The sequence below is a fragment of the Arachis ipaensis genome, chromosome B3 (assembly GCF_059453495.1).
Source record: "Arachis ipaensis isolate K30076 ecotype BB chromosome B3, ASM5945349v1, whole genome shotgun sequence".
NCBI lineage: Eukaryota > Viridiplantae > Streptophyta > Magnoliopsida > Fabales > Fabaceae > Arachis > Arachis ipaensis.
The window spans coordinates 139,782,375-139,800,193 of NC_142438.1; the positions used below are offsets into that span (position 1 = coordinate 139,782,375).

The 17,819-nt window shown below is 35.7% G+C and overlaps 3 protein-coding genes across 11 annotated transcripts; all 3 read right to left on the reverse strand.

Annotated features, from left to right (window-relative positions):
• Positions 1-2,551: 2,551 nt before the first annotated feature.
• Positions 2,552-3,581, reverse strand: LOC107633958 (uncharacterized). Its single transcript, XM_016337545.1, has 2 exons — positions 2,831-3,581; positions 2,552-2,712 (listed from the first exon to the last, which is right to left on the reverse strand). The coding sequence occupies exons 1-2, from the start codon at positions 3,579-3,581 to the stop codon at positions 2,552-2,554; spliced, it is 912 nt and encodes a 303-aa protein (XP_016193031.1).
• A 243-nt stretch (positions 3,582-3,824) lies between these two features.
• LOC107633957 (uncharacterized) lies at positions 3,825-4,835 on the reverse strand. Its single transcript, XM_016337544.1, has one exon. The coding sequence runs from the start codon at positions 4,833-4,835 to the stop codon at positions 3,825-3,827; it is 1,011 nt and encodes a 336-aa protein (XP_016193030.1).
• Positions 4,836-7,153: 2,318 nt separating this feature from the next.
• Positions 7,154-14,486, reverse strand: LOC107631877 (uncharacterized). Of its 9 annotated transcripts, XM_088507036.1 has the most exons (8): positions 14,110-14,448; positions 13,745-13,859; positions 13,028-13,217; positions 12,011-12,050; positions 11,724-11,810; positions 11,394-11,473; positions 8,369-8,799; positions 7,154-8,273 (listed from the first exon to the last, which is right to left on the reverse strand). In XM_088507036.1, the coding sequence occupies exons 7-8, from the start codon at positions 8,789-8,791 to the stop codon at positions 7,278-7,280; spliced, it is 1,419 nt and encodes a 472-aa protein (XP_088363162.1). In that variant the 5' UTR covers positions 8,792-8,799; positions 11,394-11,473; positions 11,724-11,810; positions 12,011-12,050; positions 13,028-13,217; positions 13,745-13,859; positions 14,110-14,448; the 3' UTR covers positions 7,154-7,277. The 9 variants fall into 9 exon arrangements, with proteins under 9 accessions (XP_088363162.1, XP_020975381.1, XP_020975380.1 ...); XM_021119722.2 differs by lacking the exon at positions 12,011-12,050 and having other exon boundaries at positions 14,110-14,486; XM_021119721.2 differs by lacking the exon at positions 12,011-12,050 and having other exon boundaries at positions 13,028-13,137; positions 14,110-14,460.
• Positions 14,487-17,819: the final 3,333 nt, after the last annotated feature.

The window sequence follows — 17,819 nt, forward strand, 5'->3', positions numbered from 1 at the left end:
ATATTCTAATTTCCTGATAATGGGTCGCCTTGTAGTGTTTGGAGTTGGTAGGCCCCCATTCCGAGTACTTTCGCGATTCGGAATGGTCCTTCCCAACTCGCAGCGAGTTTGCCGTGTGTTGGAGGTTGTCTTGCTTCCTCTGTTCTTCTGAGGACTAGGTCGCCTTCATTGAATGTCCTCGGCATTACTCTCTTGTTGTGTCTTCTCTCCATTAGTTGTTTCATTGCTCTTTATTTGATAGCGGCGATGTCCCTGTCTTCTTCGGCGAGATCTAGCTCGGCTTTCCTTATATCGATATTGTGATTTTGATTGTATAGCTCAGCTCTTAAGGTAGGATTGCCGACTTTGATCGAAATCAGTGCCTCTGTTCCGTAGACTAGCTTGAATGGTGTCTCGCCTGTAGTAGATTGTATTGTCGTGTTATAGCTCCATAGTATTTCTGGGATCAATTCTGCCCATTCACCTTTTGCATCACTGAGCTTTTTTCTCATTGCCTGCAGTATTACTCGGTTAGCAGCTTCGGCCTGCCCATTTGTTTGTGGGTGCTCGACCGAGCTAAATTGATATTGTATGTTAAAATTTTTCAAGAATGATGCAAGTCTGTTATCTGTAAATTGTCTACCATTATCTGATATGATCTCCTTAGGTATTCCAAATCGGCATATGATATTTTTTCATATAAAAGATCGTACCTTTTCGGTAGTTATTCTTGCTAGTGGTTGTGCTTCTATCCATTTTGAGAAATAATCAATTGATACTAAAAGAAATTTTACCTGACCTGGCGCTATTGGGAATGAGTCGAGGATATCCAGCCCCCATCTGTAGAAAGGCCAGCTTACCTCCATGCTGTGCATTACCTCGGCTGGCTTCATTGAGATGGCAGCGTGCTTTTGGCAGTTGTCGCATGTTTTGACCTTTGATATATAGTCTCTCTTTATCGTCGGCCAGCAGTATCCTGTTCGGATGATTTTCACTTCCAGAGCTCGTCCTCCTATGTGGTTTCCACGCACGCCTTCGTGGACTTCATTCATGGCGTCATTTGCTTCGTCCTTGCCGAGGAATTTCAGTAATGGGTGTGAGAAGCCGCATTTGTAGAGTTCTCCCCCTATTGTTGTGAAAAACTTGCTTTTCGTTTAAAGTTTTGGGGGTTAGTCTCGTTTCTGGGTATGACTCCTGTATAAATATATTCAAGAAAAGGTATTATCCAGTCGTTGAGATGGTTAATGTTCGTTATGCGTAATAATTCAATGCTAGGTTTTTCTAGTGTAAGTTGTGATAGTGCCGATGTGTGTGTGCTTGCTCTAGTAGCAGCGAGCTTAGATAATATGTCCGCTCTAATGTTCTTCTCTCTATGCACATGCGATATGATGAATTTATCAAATTTTGAAATAAGATCCTTTGCTATGAGCCAATATCTCTCTAACAAAGGATCTTTTACCTGGAAATCTCCTTTTATTTGTTGAATCACTAAGAGGGAGTCACAATGTACTATTAGGTTCTGCACTTGGCAGTTGAGGGTGAGCTTGAGTCCTGCTATGAGCGCCTCGTATTCGGCCTGATTATTGCTTGCCGAGAAGTTAAATTGGAGAGATTGCTCGACCATTACTATGTCTCCCTCCTTTAATACTATCCTGGCCCCACTTCCTTCTCGGTTTGACGCGTCGTCTACCTGTAACTCCCAAATCTGCTCGTAGTGGTGCTCGTCAGGTGTGAGTTCGGAGACGAAGTCTGCTAGGGTCTGTGACTTCAGGACCGGCCTTGATTGAAATTGAATATCGAACTCAGAAAGTTTGATAGACCACTTGGTCAATCGTCCTGCCAGTTCTGGCTTTATTAATATATGCCTTAATGGTTGGTTCATCCTTACAATTATTGTGTGGCTCTGGAAATAGTGTCTGAGTCTCCTTGCTGTTGTTACTAATGTTAAGGCCAGCTGTTCTATTCTGGGATATCTTCTCTCTGTTGATTGCATGACTTTGCTGACGAAGTATACTGGCTTTTGTGTTTTTCCTGCCTCAGTAACAAGGGCCGAGCTTATAGAATAATTGGAAACAGATAAATATAAATATAAAGGTTTACCGACTTCCAGGCTTTGTAGTACTGGTGGTGATGACAGGATGGCCTTAAGTTCGGCGAACGCTGTCTCGTATTCCTTTGTCCACTCGAACTTTTTACTTTTTGATATCGTCTGAAAGAAGTGATATGATCGGTTTGATACTGCTGGCAAGAATCGTGACAGGGCGGCCACTCTCCTTGCCAGTTGTTGTACTTCCTTGATTGTTTTAGGACTTGCCATGTTAAGTATTGCCTCACATTTTTTAGGGTTCGCTTCTATTCCCCACGAAGTCAACATGAAACCGAGGAACTTGCCTCCCTGTACCCCGAAAGCGCATTTCTCTGGATTGAGCCTCATATTATATGCTCGGATCTGATTGAATACTTCTTTGAGGTCATCGCAGTGTGATCTTTTTGGTGTGTTCTTGGCAACCATATCATCCACATAGATTTCCATGTTCCGACCTATCTGTTGGTGGAATACCTTGTCCATTAGTCACTGATATGTTGCCCTTGCATTCTTTAGACCAAATGGCATCACTCTATAACAAAAATTCCCATGTTCAGTTATAAAAGCTGTCTTGCTCTGGTCTTCTGGATGCATAAGGATCTGGTTGTAACCAGAATATGCATCCATGAAGCTTAAGCTTTTGAAACCTGATGCATTATCTACTAGTTTGTCAATACACGGCAGTAGGTAGGCATCTTTTGGGCATGCCTTGTTGAGATTTGTAATGTGTGCTCACATGTGCCATTTACCTGAATTTTTTCTTACCATTACCACGTTTGAGAGCCACGTGGTGAAGCGGATCTCTTTGATGAAGTCGGCACAGCTTCTTGGCTTCCTCTAGAGCTGCCTTTGCCTTTTCCGCCCCGAGGTTCCTTTTCTTTTGAGCTATAGGTCGGATCATTCTGTCGATGGCGAGCTTGTGGCAAATGACATTTGGGTCTATTCCTGACATATCTGCCGAGGTCCAGGAAAACAGATCGGTATTGTCTTGTAGTACCTTTATGAGCTCCAATTGTTCTTGTCCTTGGAGTGCTCGGCCGATGTAGGTGAATTGTCCTGGTTTTGATGTCAGGAGAACTTTCTGGAGCTCATCCGCTGGCTGGGGTCTTTCTTGGGTGTCCTCCCGAGGGTCAAGTTCTGCTAGAGACAGTACTTCATTCATGTTGTGGATTGCCTTGACCTCTTGTTGATACTTTTGTCTCGTGTCAGATCTTTTTAGGCTTGCATTGTAGCATTGCCGTGCTTGTTGGCAATCTGAGTGGAGTGTTGCTATCTTGCCGTCCTGTGCCTGAAACTTAACACATAAATATAAGGTCGACACTACTGCTCTGAACATGTTCAGAGCAGGTCTTCCAAGAATAATATTGTAAGGACTGGGGCATTCGACTATAAGATATTGTATATCAATGGCCCTTGATAATGGGGTGTCCCCCAGTGTCGTTTCTAACCATATATAACCTTGAATTGGGACCCTTTCTACTGAGAATCCTACCAGTTCTCCGGATAAGGGTTGCATGGCTTTTTCAAATAATTTCATTTTTTGAAAAGTAGACTAGAAAAGAACGTCTGCACTACTACTTGGGTCCAAAAGGACTTTTCTTATCAATAGTTCACCTATTTGGATGAAGATTACTACTGGATCGTCTAAGTTCGGGATGGTCGAAGATACGTCAGCCTGGCTGAAAGTGATTTCGAGATCGGTTGTATTCTTGTTGCTTCGTGGTGCCGCTCCTTCGATTGCCAGCATTGCTCGATAACTTCATTTGCGTGCCGCGTTTGTCTCGCCTCTCCCGGTGAATCCTCCGGATATGTAGTTTATGATTCCCTTTGGTGGATTAGGATTGGACCATTTATTGTCGTCCTTGTTCTCCGAGGTTCGTTGGCGCTCTTCTCGGTCTCGAGTGTTTTCCTTGTTTCTTCTTCCTTTGACATATTTGTCCAAGAGGCTTTGCCGAGCTAACCTTTCTAATAAGTCTTTGGCGATTACACATTCGTCTGTCATGTGCCCGTACTTCTGATGAAAAGTACAGTGTTTGCTTCTGTCTACAAATCGTTGATCCTGGTAACTTCCTGCTCGGGCTGGAGGTTTTATGATTTTGACATTGAGAATCTCTTTGATTATTTTTTTTCTCTTTGTTTTGAATCTGGTATAGTTGTCGAATTTTGGGGTGAGCTTGAACTGCTTCCTTGGTTCTTTATTGTTTAGAGATCTTATAGTCTTGTCTTCTTCTTTCCTAGGTTGTTTTCTTTCTGTTCTCTCAGCCTCATGGAGTTCTTCGATCTCCATTTGTTCAGCTACTCTTTCTCGGAATTCCTTCAGCGTCTTCGGTTTAGTCACTGCGATTGTCTCCCGGAACTTGCCGGGTCGAAGGCCGGCCTTGAGGGCGTGCAGGTGGACTGCTGGGTCTAGATCTGGTATTTTCATGGTTACTTCAGCAAATCGAGTCATGTATTCCTTTAAGCTTTCGTGGTGTCCTTGTCGGATGGTACCGAGGTAATCTAACCCGTGTACGTATATCCTTGAACCTGCAAAGTAGTCAATGAAGGATCTCGCCAACTCTTCAAACGAAGAGATCGAAGCTGCAGATAGTTTAGAAAACCAAAGTAGTGCAGCACCATCAAGATAAGTAGGAAAAGCTCGACAGAGTATAGGTTCATTGTTAGCGCCGTTAAAAAATATCATAGACTGGAATTTTTTAACATGAGCCCGGGAGTCACCAATCCCCTTATATGGCTCAAGAGAAGTGGGTAGCACAAAGTTTTTGGGCATCTAGAAGTTGGTGATCTCTCCGGAGAATGGGTTGTCCAAGGTCAGCTTCTCTTTCGGTGGGTTGAGACACAATGGATCGGTGTTGCCTTGAGCCGAGCCTTTGGAGTTTCCTTCCTCGTGTTTTTCAGCATTGTTGCGGATGGACAGTTCGGCTATCCTTCTGACCTCCGCCTGTAGTTCAGCAATTTGAGCTAAGAGCTCCGTTTGTGTGGGTTGATGAACTCCGTTGTCAGCCATGCCTGAGGATTGGAGATCCTGTTAAAGAAAAGAATAAAGAGCCAGATAAAGAAAGTAGTAGGGTTAGATAAATTTCCGAGCCCCACGGTGGGCGTCAAATGTTTCGTTCCAACTCGACCGAGGTATATAGCTCCTTCTCCGACTGCTCGACTTTGAGAAGAGCTATATGTCGTTCAAGGAGAGTGGTGGCAGACCTCGGTAAGGCGAAACACAGCGACGGGAGCACCTGCAAAAAGCACTACGACGCTCAAGTCAGAAGAGAGTATTAAGAAATTAATACGAATAAAAGAATGAAGGTGTGTTTTGTGACCTGACTTCTTCTAGGATTTTTTGGCTTGTTTATATAGATGAGTGGAGTGTCATACTTGCCTTATTAGTTTCGGTTTTCTTGGTTGAAGGGTGCGTGCCATTATTGATAATGGTCTGGTGTTAGTGCTTGATTTGTTTTGAATCTGTTTTCAAGGTTTGCATTGATATTTCCGCCTTATTTGGTCGGTTTTGGTTTTTGCCATGTTTTGGGGTACACGTCAATAAGCATAACTCCTTTTTCTTTATTTTGGTTAATCCAATCCAGTCTTTTTTTTTGTCTTGCAATCCACTCTTAAATTATATACTACAAACAGCATTTTAATAAGACTAAGGTTTTTTTGGCTAAACCCAAACATATTAGTCCTCTAACTCCGAGTTACTTTTTTTGAAATAACCCATCACAGTTTTTGCAATAAATTCTAACCATTGTTGCAAAAACATTACACACTTTAGTTACTGCAAAGATTAACCCAACGTTATAATCATAAACAGGTGTGTAAGCAACGACAGATGCTGTTCTGTGAGACCCAAGATCTGCTACAAAGTGGAGACTCAGCTTTCCCATGTTTTCTCACTCACCGCGTGTCATCTCTGCAGCCTGCACATGTGTCTTCAGCACCTAAAGAAAGGAGAAGTCTTAAACATAGTAGAATCTCCCTTGTTTTAAAGCTAGATTATTTCAGGACAATAAATATTGATACGTTCCGAAAAAAATAAAAAATGCAATGCTATTTAAATTTTAAAGTATATATTTTAAATTTTAAATTCTAAATTTTGAATTATAAAATTTAACTGCTAAAATTAAAAATGTAAACCCTTTAAATCTTAAATTTTAAATCATTAATCATAAATTTTAAATATAAAATAATACTCATATAAAATATAATAAATAAAAAATTAAAATTTATTTAATTAATATGGAGTATAATATTTCATATTTAATAATAAGCGTTTAAGGAAGAACCTTATAGGACTACAAACATACCAAAATAAGATCAAATGAACAAGAGAGTAAAATTTTGGGAGGTCATTTGTGATTGAAGTCAGAATTGAGTGTTAAACTATTCTTCCTAATTCAAATATACTCTACTTCAATTCTTGTTGTTCTTCCTAAATAGATTTTACACCAAGTAAAAGATTTGGGTAAGGATTCATTGAGATTGTAAATTTTGAACAATACTTTTTTTGTATGAGCCAATCCCCCTCCCCTCCCTCCCTCAAAGATTAAAATGTTCTTATAATGGGATCATATAAGAAGAGATCAAATGCAGACGCCTTTAAAATTAGTTTAATTTAATTTAATTAGCATAAAAAATAGTCAGTTAATTTAAAATGGTGACAATTGTGACACAAAAAGAATAGATAAAGGAGAACAGTAAAAAAATATAAAAATAAATAAATAACAAAATAAATTTTATATTCTAATAATTTATTGAAAATTAAAATATATCATAATACATAAATTCAGTAAACTATAAAATTCTAGTTGCATTTAAAAATAAAAGAAGAAGAAAATATTCCGTTTGATCATTTTCAATTTAGTCTTTGAAATTTCAATTACTTCATATTCTAATAACTTATTGAAAATTAAAATATATCATAATGCATAAATTCAGTAAACTATAAAATTCTAGTTGTATTTAAAAATAAAAGAAAATATTCCGTTTGATCATTCTCAATTTAGTCTTTGAAATTTCAATTACTTCAATTCAGTCTCTAAATTTTTCAAATTTTAATCACGTTTGCAATTTTTGTCAGAGTCAATCGAAAAGTTTAGAAACTAAATTGAAACGATTAAAATTTTAAGGACTAAATAGAGACTTGAGTGTAATTTCAGAGAGCAAATCAAGTATTTTCTCTAAAAGAAGAGTTTAGTTTTGGACTAATTCTAACTAACTAGCAATGACCGTTCCATGCAAAACCCCGATAATGTTCAACCAACAATTGTTGTCTAAAATTTTCGGCTTCTTTTATTGCTGATGAAAGCTTTTCTTGCTCCCGCTCTTTTTTCTCCTTTTCGTACAAATCTCTGGCTTCTTCCTCTGACTTTGTTAGTTCTTCTATTGTATCGAGCAATTCCTCTCTTTCTTGGTTTAAAGCTTGGATTTCTTGATCCAATTCTGATATCTCTTTTTTATAAAATTCTTCCAATTGTTGTTGCCTTTTCTTTGCTTCCATCATGGCATCTTCCATAAACATTGTGGCCAATTTTTCCATCTTCTCAAATGCTAAGTGCCATTCACCCAACATTGCCTCACACTTGGAGCATTCTTTATTCGTCTTCTTACTTAGCCACTCCGAAATCGTAGACTCATCATCCTCTTCCTCATTACTTGGGTGAACCTCTTCCACCCACACTACTACTTTGAATTCATTATCACTTGTGTGAACCTCTTCCTCTTTCTCTTCCTCTTTGAATTCATCATTACTTAGGTGAACCTCTTCCACCCACACTACTTCTTTGAATTCATTATCACTTGTGTGAACCTCTTCCTCTTTCTCTTCCTCTTTGAATTCATCATTACTTAGGTGAACCTCTTCCACCCACACTACTTCTTTGAATTCATTATCACTTGTGTGAACCTCTTCCACCCACACTACTACTTTGAATTCATTATCATTTGTGTGAACCTCTTTCTCTTCCTCTTTGAATTCATCATTACTTGGGTGAACCTCTTCCACCCACACTACTTCTTTGAATTCATTATCACTTGTGTGAACCTCTTCCTCTTCCTCTTCCTCTTCCTCTTTGAATTCATCATCACTTGGGTGAACCTCTTCCTCTTCCTTTTCCTCCTCGTGGTCTTTCCCATTATCATGATCCTTTTCTTCTACTTCTCTTTTGGCGGAATTTATACCGGTTTCATCAGAACAGAAGCTATTACTGTCAACCTGAAAATAATACGCAGTTAAATAATTCCGATGGCATGGCAAGGAATATGTATTTTCTATTGAATTATGTTTGCAGTCATAAATAATTTACTTACAAAGAATAAAAATCGATCAAGGCAGCAGAGGAAGTATGCGCCAGTAACGAGAAGAGACAAGAAATACATTAAGAAAGTTGGATTAACAAAGATGGATCCCCGGGGAACCGCAGCAGGCATAACTACCACCAGCAACCTCTCCAGAATGAAGAGGATTCTCCCTACCCACGGTGACATCTCGGCGGTATAGAACCACCGGAAAACGTAGAATGCGGGCATGATGGTGTAGGTAAACAGCACCAGAGAAATAAATGACCACGTGTGAAGATCATCAGTACTAGGGCAAGTGGCCACGGTGTGTGCTGCACATGGCCACCATATTGAAGCAGTGATGGCGGCGATGAAAACCAGCGCAATGCGCTCCATCAACAAAGCCTTGAACTCAACTTCTGACCTTTCTTTTTCTGTCATTCTCTTTGCCATTCTTGACACTGCTTAACAAAGGTTATTAGATTAAAGAAGGTGAAGCACTCAATTAGGCTCTGTTGCTCTGTTATTTATAATCTGAAGTATCATATCTACATTAAAACTACTTATCTTATCCTTTTTTTTTTTTTTGGATGGAGTTATCTTATCCTTTTTTTTTTTGTATGTTATCTTATCATATTTTATCAAAGAATCACTTGTTTTTCAAAAAGGCCATAAAATTAAAACACACAAAAAAAAAAGGAAAAGGAAAAGGAAAATTGCTTATCCAACTCAACTCAAACGAAAAGTTGAAAACTAAAAATTAAAATTTTAAATTACATCAGATGTCATTTTTAACTAATTGAATGAATTTTAAGAGTTTTGGATCTAATTTTTCAAATGCGACACAATCCAAACGAAACCACATATACTATTATATGTTTTATTCATTATTGCATAGTTTTTTTTTTTAAGAAGAATGCTAGATAAATAAGTTATTTTAATAATCAAGTTTAGCTAATTTTTTTTATGTCACTTTTTTTTTCTTTTTTTTCAACTAAATTTTTTTATTATCAATTCCTAAATTGTTAGACCAACTTGATTAACCTTAATTATTTAAATGAGTTGATCACGTAGCACCATCAAATTTTTTTATATTCATACATTATTTAATTTTGTTCTTACTTAAACAATATTCTATATATATATATATATTTGGAACTTTTTAGTAACAAAAGAATTCTCATATAACAATTAAATCAATTATTTGTATAAAATACACATTAAAATATAAAATAAATATTAAAATATGTGACATTATATATATATATATATATAATTTTTTGTACATACATAAGATTTTTATTTTAACCTACTACCTTCGTGCCTTTTCGTGTTTATTATTCTTCATATAAATTCAGTTACTTGTTTAAATTTAAAGAATTAGAAATAGAAAAGATAAGAATAAAAAAGTAAAAATAGAATAATCTTTCAGAAGAGATATATAAGATTTTAAAATCTCTAGAAAGACACTAAGATTTCGTTTGGTTTGTTAAAAATTGTTTGGAGAGGTATTTATATTTTGGTAAATAAAAAAAAATGATGTACTCGTAATTTGAGTTTTTAATAGCTAGAGATATTTTTGAAGGTGCATAAAGATGACTTTTTAAAATTAGTTTATATTTATCTATAAGATCATACATGAATAAATATTTATATATTCTTATATTTATTATATATTTTTAAATTTTAAAAATTATTTTTTTAAATATAATTGTTGTTATTTATATTTGTTAAAAGTTATTGTTACTTTGCTTTATCAAATATAAATACTATAATTTTTAAATAGTTATCTTTTAAATAACAGTTTTGATAAACTATTTCTAATTTTTTTTTCACACTAAATCTAAATATATAAATTAAAAGTTGTTTGTTGTATAGAATTTAATGTTCCATAAACAAAAAAATCTATCATTATATCAATTACGGCTTCTTTATTATGTATATATTTATAGACATTATTTTATATATATTTTTCAACAAAGTAAATAATATAATATTTTTTCATAATCATATAGACTTTGTTTGATAAGGTTTTCAGAAAGGTGTCTCAACAATCATCTCATCGTATGTTTGGTAATAGCTTTAAAAGTAAGATATTTTTGAAAACACCTATATTTTTTTAAAATTTATTTATGTTTATTAAAAGTTAAAAAAATTAATAAATATTATATATTAATTAATATCCAAAGATATTATTCTTATTCTATTATAATCTTTTTAAATTTTAAAAATTATTTTATCAATCATAATTATTAGGATAAGTATTATTTTGATCCCTAACGTTGAGGGTCAGAACTGAAACGCTCTCCAACATAATTTATTTAGAATCATCCTTAACGTTTTTTCGTATTAAAAATCATCCTTTTAACTTTTTAAGGACAAAAATACCCTCAACCATCGCACTTTTACCACCAGCACCTTTACCACCACCTCCCTTACTCCCATTAAATACTAATAATCAGATTCAAAAATCCCAACAATAACACATTTAAATTCAGAAACATCAACATCAAATTCAGCAACAAAATCAATCAAAAAAATAATAAATCAAAATCAGAATTGGAAGCAAGAATCAGAAGCAGAAGTAGAAGCAAAGAAGCAAATTTGTTTTCTTCACCAGTTTGGGTGTATCCTTAACTTCACTTTTCAGCCTTCAAAATTTGTTTTCTCGACAGAAATATTGTTACCAAAACTAATTAATATGGATATGCATTTGGATGATAGAGAGTACAAGCAGATAGAACCAAAGAGAATAGAAACAGAGCTGAATACCAAATGACATGCAAGACACAAAATCACTAAATACCAAATACATAAATTACTAAATTAAAACAGGGCTGATGTGTGAGGAGAGAATAGAAGGGAAAAAGCTTCAAGATTCTGCTATGTGCAAAGAGAGATCTCAATCTTCTATTCTTGCCACTAACTAAACTAACTTCTATATAAATATGGAGCTAACTAACAAAGAGATATATTACAAATTTAAACTTCATAAGAACTCGGTATATTCAAGGTTTTTTTGCAGAAGAAAAAAGAACCAGAAGCTAACCATTACCTCGTCAGTTGCATCTTCCCTTTCAGATGCACTGCAGCTTCACAGCTCTCATCTTTTCCTTTGTTTTCATGTTCTTCATCCTGGTTATTTAACCAAAGCATGGTGTCACTTTGTACGAATAAAGCAAGAATCTTATATCAACATTGAAAAACACATAAATGAACAACTGAGATGAGCAGAAAATAATAGATAAAGTTCACACATATCTACTTTAATATTAGATGTATTCATTATTCAAATTTAATTTCCAAAATATAGTTAGCATTCTGAGAAGTTCACACATATCTACTTTTCACCATCTATTATGTCAAAATTATCCTTTTTATATACCTGAAGAAGGATTGATTCATTCAGGTTTTCCACTGAGTCAACTTCACTATCTGAGTTTATTTCAGCCTCTGCTCCACCTTCAATGAACTGCACATAAAGTTGAATAGCATTAAGGAACAATCAAAAGCATGACAAATCGACACTCATGGGTATAAATAAATTAAATTGAACTAATCAATAAAATTTCAAATATAATTAAGTACCTCAAAAACATAATTAAATAGAAAAATAATTCTAAACTATTCACAATAATATATATATATATACGGGCAGGAGCAAATACTCACTTATCAACAAATGGTTTGCTAAGGTCCCTATTAAGATTCCCTGAGCCGAGGCATGGATTAATGGATTAATGCATTAGACGTAGTATCAACTATTCATATTCATAATCAGTAGTATATATTGGCACATAGGACATATCTAGAATGTTTCTTTCTCTTTGGAGATTAGAAAATTGCAAACAAAACCTTCAACTTATCGAAAACAATCAAATGCTCCAGAAAAAAACATAGTTTAGTGTCTTGGGTAGTTTTAGCATCAACTGCTATAACTCTTGCCTTCTGAGAACTAAAGTGGTGATCACCAGCTGTGAATGAAGGACACAGATGATTGTTTTATGAGAATGAGACTAATGGCAGGACACAAACTCATGATGACAAAAATGAATGTTATATAGATTAAGAGCTAGATCATTTTCCAATAAAAAGAACCAAGAAATGCAGAGTACAAAACCATAGTCTTGTTTCCTTGTATCAAATCAAGTACCTTTACAAAGTTTTTAGTCCATACAAATCAAGTTAGGAGATGCAGTATGGTGAAAAGAGATGTACAAAATAAAAAAGTGAAGAGGGAAAAAACATAATTTTTTTTTAAGTAAACTATGCCACAAGACAGTGACATATATTAAGTAGAAACTTATTGTCTCTAGATATACCAAGACAAAAGTTATGATTAGATGAAGTACAAAAAGGGCAACGACATGGACAAACCACATTACAACAATTTTGCAAGAAAGAAATAAATCCCCAACAGAACTTTACTGTTAGAAATAAAGGGAAATGGATATGAAACCTTCTCCAAAATCCCTAAATTTACTGAAAAACAAATTTCTAAACCAGAAAGAATTTATCAAACTTTACTATCAGATTTCTTAATAGCAACCAACTTTCACAACTCACAAGAACATGAATTTCTTCTCTACAAATCCCTAATAGAACTCGGTCATAAATCGCTGCAAGCCATCAAAATGCGTAAAACCCTCAATATAAAGAAATAATCGAGAAAGGAATAAGAGGCATAACCTGCTAACATAGAAGACAGAGGCACGACAACGGCAGAGGAGAGACAGAGATCAGCCACAGATGCAGATCCTCAAATTCCGCAGAGAAGAAGGAACACGTGAGGGAAAAATCTGCAAATGAAAAGGATCTAACACATTTACTGGAATAGCAATGTCTTCTTCTTTGTAAAAGGACCTTTCCCCTTCATAAACTGATGAGAAGAAATATAAATATAAGAACAAAGCATTCGTATGATAAGAAAAACGGATAAAGAAAAACGGAAAGCATTCGTATGCTGTTACATTTGCATAAAACATATGATAAGAACAAAGCTTAATTAAGCATTTTATATTATAGACTATGAAATTATCAAGGCTTATATTTTTCTTTGAAGGTATGTAAGATGTAATATTTCTATATCGAAGAACAAAGAGGTAATATGGACTTCCCAAATCAAACAAAGTATTCTATGTAATCATTGGTTTAATTTCCTTAAAGAGGCTCTAAGCTATTAATCTTCATGAAGATAATTTAACTTTCAGAAATTTGTTTTATCCTATTTCAAAAGATAAAAGTATTATATTATCAATTACATGATTTAATTCTCAAACAATAATAGTAATAGAGCCAATCACCCATCATGTGCTGGTTAATCAACTTATGACCTAACCCTCAGCAACCTAACATCACATGCACCATCGTGTACCACTTGAAAAGATATCAATGAATAATGAATACCTGAAAGAATAGATCAGTGGGGAATCTGAGCGATTTAACAGTCCAATAAGCCATCTTGTCCAGAAATGTTACCGGCGCACTAAACAGCAACAAGTAATCCCTAATCACACTAAACCTGAAATCAATAAAGCTAACAGAGCATAATCCCTAATTACAAAACAGCAACAAGTAATCCCTAATCCCTAATCCATTTTTAGCAGCAGCAAGAAAATTTCAACAAAAATTTCAGGAATTAAAAAAAGAGCAGCCGCACAAAATCAATTATTTGATTTCCATTAATCCATTCACAACTTCACATTCAAAAATCAGCAAACAAAGCATAAAAGGAAGAGAAGAACCGAAGAAGTGAAAACAGTGCCACTAACCTTAGACGGAGACACGGACGGCGACCGGCGAAATGACGGCGACCGGCGATACGGCGGCGAGCTGCTCCAAGCCTCGAACAGAGAAGCCAGGAAGACGAGCTTAGCGCGACAGAGCTTGCGACGAGCTTGAGGCGGCGACGCGAGCTTGAGGCAGGGACAAGCTTGAGGTGGCGACGCAAGCTTGAGGCAGCGACGAGCTTGAGGTGGCGACGCAAGCTTGAGGCAGCGACGAGCTTGAGGTGGCGACGCAAGCTTGAGGCAGCGACGAGCTTGAGGAGCCGGCGACGAGCTTGAGGGAGACTGGGAGAGAGTGGCGAGAGAAGAGAGAGCTGAGATGGATTTTTTTAATTTATTTTGAAATTCAGTTTATTTCTCTTATTTAAAAAAAGTGACCGATTTAGCAATTAATTAATTTGTAACTTTTGATTTTTAGTTGGTCTCAAATTTCGTCGTTAATAACGATCAATTTTATGATTAACTGTTCTAATACTAAGATTTTATAGTTAGTCGCTAAAATCGGTTGCTATATTAATTCTTAGTAACCGATTTAGTGATCGCTACTTTAGCGATCGAATTAGCGACCAGCTATTTTATCAACATATTTTTAAGTCGGTTGCTAATTCGGTCGCAAAATTATAAAATACCAACTAATTTAGTGACCGAATACTTTAAAACCAATATTTTATAGTTGGTCGCTAAATCGGTTCAACCAACTTCTTAGCGACTAATTTATCGACCAACCACCATTAAGCTTATTTTTATATTGGTCGCAAAATCGGTCACTAAACTAAAAATAGCAACTGATTTAACCACCAACATACCCTAAGAGCTTTTTTTTTTTGGTTGCTAATTCGGTCGCTAAGTTAAAAAAATAGCGACCGATTTTAACGACCGATTAGATTGGCTTTGTCATTAGTAGTTAAATCGGTCACTAATTTTTATTTTAACGACCAATTTAGCAAACCAAGAGTGGGTGGTCACTAAATCGATCGGTAATTGAAATTTAGCGATCGATTTAGCAACCGATTTTTTTTAATCCTATAAAAGTTTGATTGGTCACAAAATCGGTCGCTAATAGTGACTGATTTTGTTGGTCGCTATTTTAAAACTTTTTCGTAGTGAAAGCATAAGCAAAGCAGATGCAAAAACAGACAGACGCAGGAATAGAAGAAGAAGCATATGCATCCGGATCTCAAGCGGCAGCGGCATTTCTCGGCGACGAAGGCTCGGCCACCCATCACCAGCGGCGGCGACGGAGCGTGCGACGGCGGCTAGGCAGATCGGCGATGGTAGGAACCCAGCTCAGCATCGGATCCCTCTCTCCTTCGCGCGCCACCCTCCTCGCGTCGGGCTCCCCTTCCCAGCGACGCACTCCACGGGGCAGAAGCATGCATGAACGGTGGCGATGTCTTCCTCTGTTCGCGGTTCTGGCAGCGGTTCGTGGGCAGACCGGCGACGATGCAGGTGTCGCGATGGTGGTGGCGACTATGGCAGCTGCCTCCTCTCCTCCACCGGCGCTCCTTCTCTCTTTCTCGGATCTCCTCTCTCACTGGCTCGTACCCGGTGGCGAAGGACCCAAAAGTGGCGGCAATGGCAAGACACGACGGTGGAGACTCGCATTGAAGGCGACGACGGCACTGGGATGCCGGGGCTCCCCTGTTCCCCCCTCTCCCCTTTTCCTCCCCTATCCTCGTGTCCTTTTCCCTCCCCTTCTCCCTTGATATCGTTTTTTTTTATATAATTTTTTTATTAGAATAGGGATAGTTTAGTAATAAAATAAAAAAATTTTATTAAAAATGACGATTTTAATACAAAAAAAATGTTAAAGATAATTCTAAATCAAAAATTATGTTGGGGACGATTTCGATTCTGACTCTCAACGTTAGAAACCAAAATAATACTTGCTCCTAATTATTACGATTTTACTAAACATGAATACTACAATGCAATTTTTGAAAGTTACTTTTTAATAACCAATTTTGATAAGAGCAATATTAGATTGTTAATAAAATTTTTAACAATTGACTATTAAAGATATTTTTATATTAAATTATAAATTTTAAATTCTAAATCCTAGACTCTATCAGTATACAAATAAAATTTTGGCTTAAAATATTGGTTAATATCAATAAAAAAAATATTTTGATAAACAACTTTTAAAATATCAAAGTTGGTTGGTAACTGGATATTCCAATAAAAATTCTATAAGGGTACGTCTTTGATGGCCAAGGTTATAGTTACTAAGAATAGCTAAGTTTTGACTGACCAATGAACATATGATATGTGAAGAGTTGAGTGAAAGTTATTAGTTAGAGTGATAGATCTTATTGTTAGTGAGTAGTAGATCAAAAGAGTAAATAAACTGACCAAAATGATGTGTATATCATGTGGGACTTTGTTTTGAAGAAAAAAATTAGTTAGTATTTTTTTAGTGGATAATTCCAAAATTTTAATGGTTGGACTTTAATGTGAAAATCTATTATAATGTTAGATCAATAAAAGGTCATGAACTATTAATGATGAGAGAAATAAAAAAAAATGTTATGCTACACATACAAGTCTTTTTGGCTTACAAGTCTTACAAGTTGGCCAAATCTAACAAAAACTACATTCACCCACTGGAGCGTGATAACACGCACGTCACCCAACCATTATCAAAGCACGCTCTCACTCACCATTACGGAAGACACTTCTTCTTAAGGGAATTTACAAATTTGATTAATTAATATTATTGATATTATTATTAATATTATTAATATTAATAAATGGTTACTAACCGTTTAGTACCATTTGGTTGAAGGGACACAACCTTTTAAAGATTGTGTATGTTCAAAATATTGTGTCTATTGGCTAAAGGGACACAACTCTTTAAGGATTGTGTACGTTCAAAATATTGTATCTATTGGCAATAGAAAAGACACAACCATTTGTATACGTAGCTAATCATAATTGCTATGTGCAATATGTATAAATAAGTCCTTGTCCACTATTTAAAAAATACAAGTACTAAGTGTACAATTTACTCAACTATTAAGAGATTTTCTTTGTTAAAGAGAGTTGAGAATTTCTTACTATTGCTAATTAAGAAATTCTTAGGTTTCATTGTATCCTGGGAGAGTATTGTCATCAACCCTATAGCAACTAAGTGTGGAGACAAATATCTCTCTAAAGAAAGCGATCTAATCGTGCCTTGAAACCACTACACAAATATAAGATTTTGTCATCTTACCATCTTCTTATACCCAACATCTTCTTCTTCTTCACGTTCCTCCTTCTCCTCCTCCTCTTCCTTCTTCTTCTTTTCTTTTTTCTTCGCATGTTTCATCTTCATCGTTGTTTTTTATTATCGTTGTTGCTGCATTTTTTCCTCCTCCTCTTTCTATTGATTTTGCAATATTATGTATTTTTTCCTTCTTTGTTTAATTTTTTCTCTCAAGAAGAATTATAAGAAAACAAAACAAGGAGATGAGGAAGAAGAAGCAGTAGAAGATGAAGAGGCAGTAAAAGATGAAGAGGAGAAAGAGGAAGCGTTTTGAATTATGCAGAACTTATCAGAATAAAAATATACCAAAAAATTCTTAAAATACACTCAAATATCTTCGTATTACACCCAAATATCTTTGTGTTACGCCCAAATTTGCTGCAAATATAGAAAAATATTTTCTCTAATGTTGCGTTTTTTTTTTTCTTCTTCTTTTCCTTATTTCTTT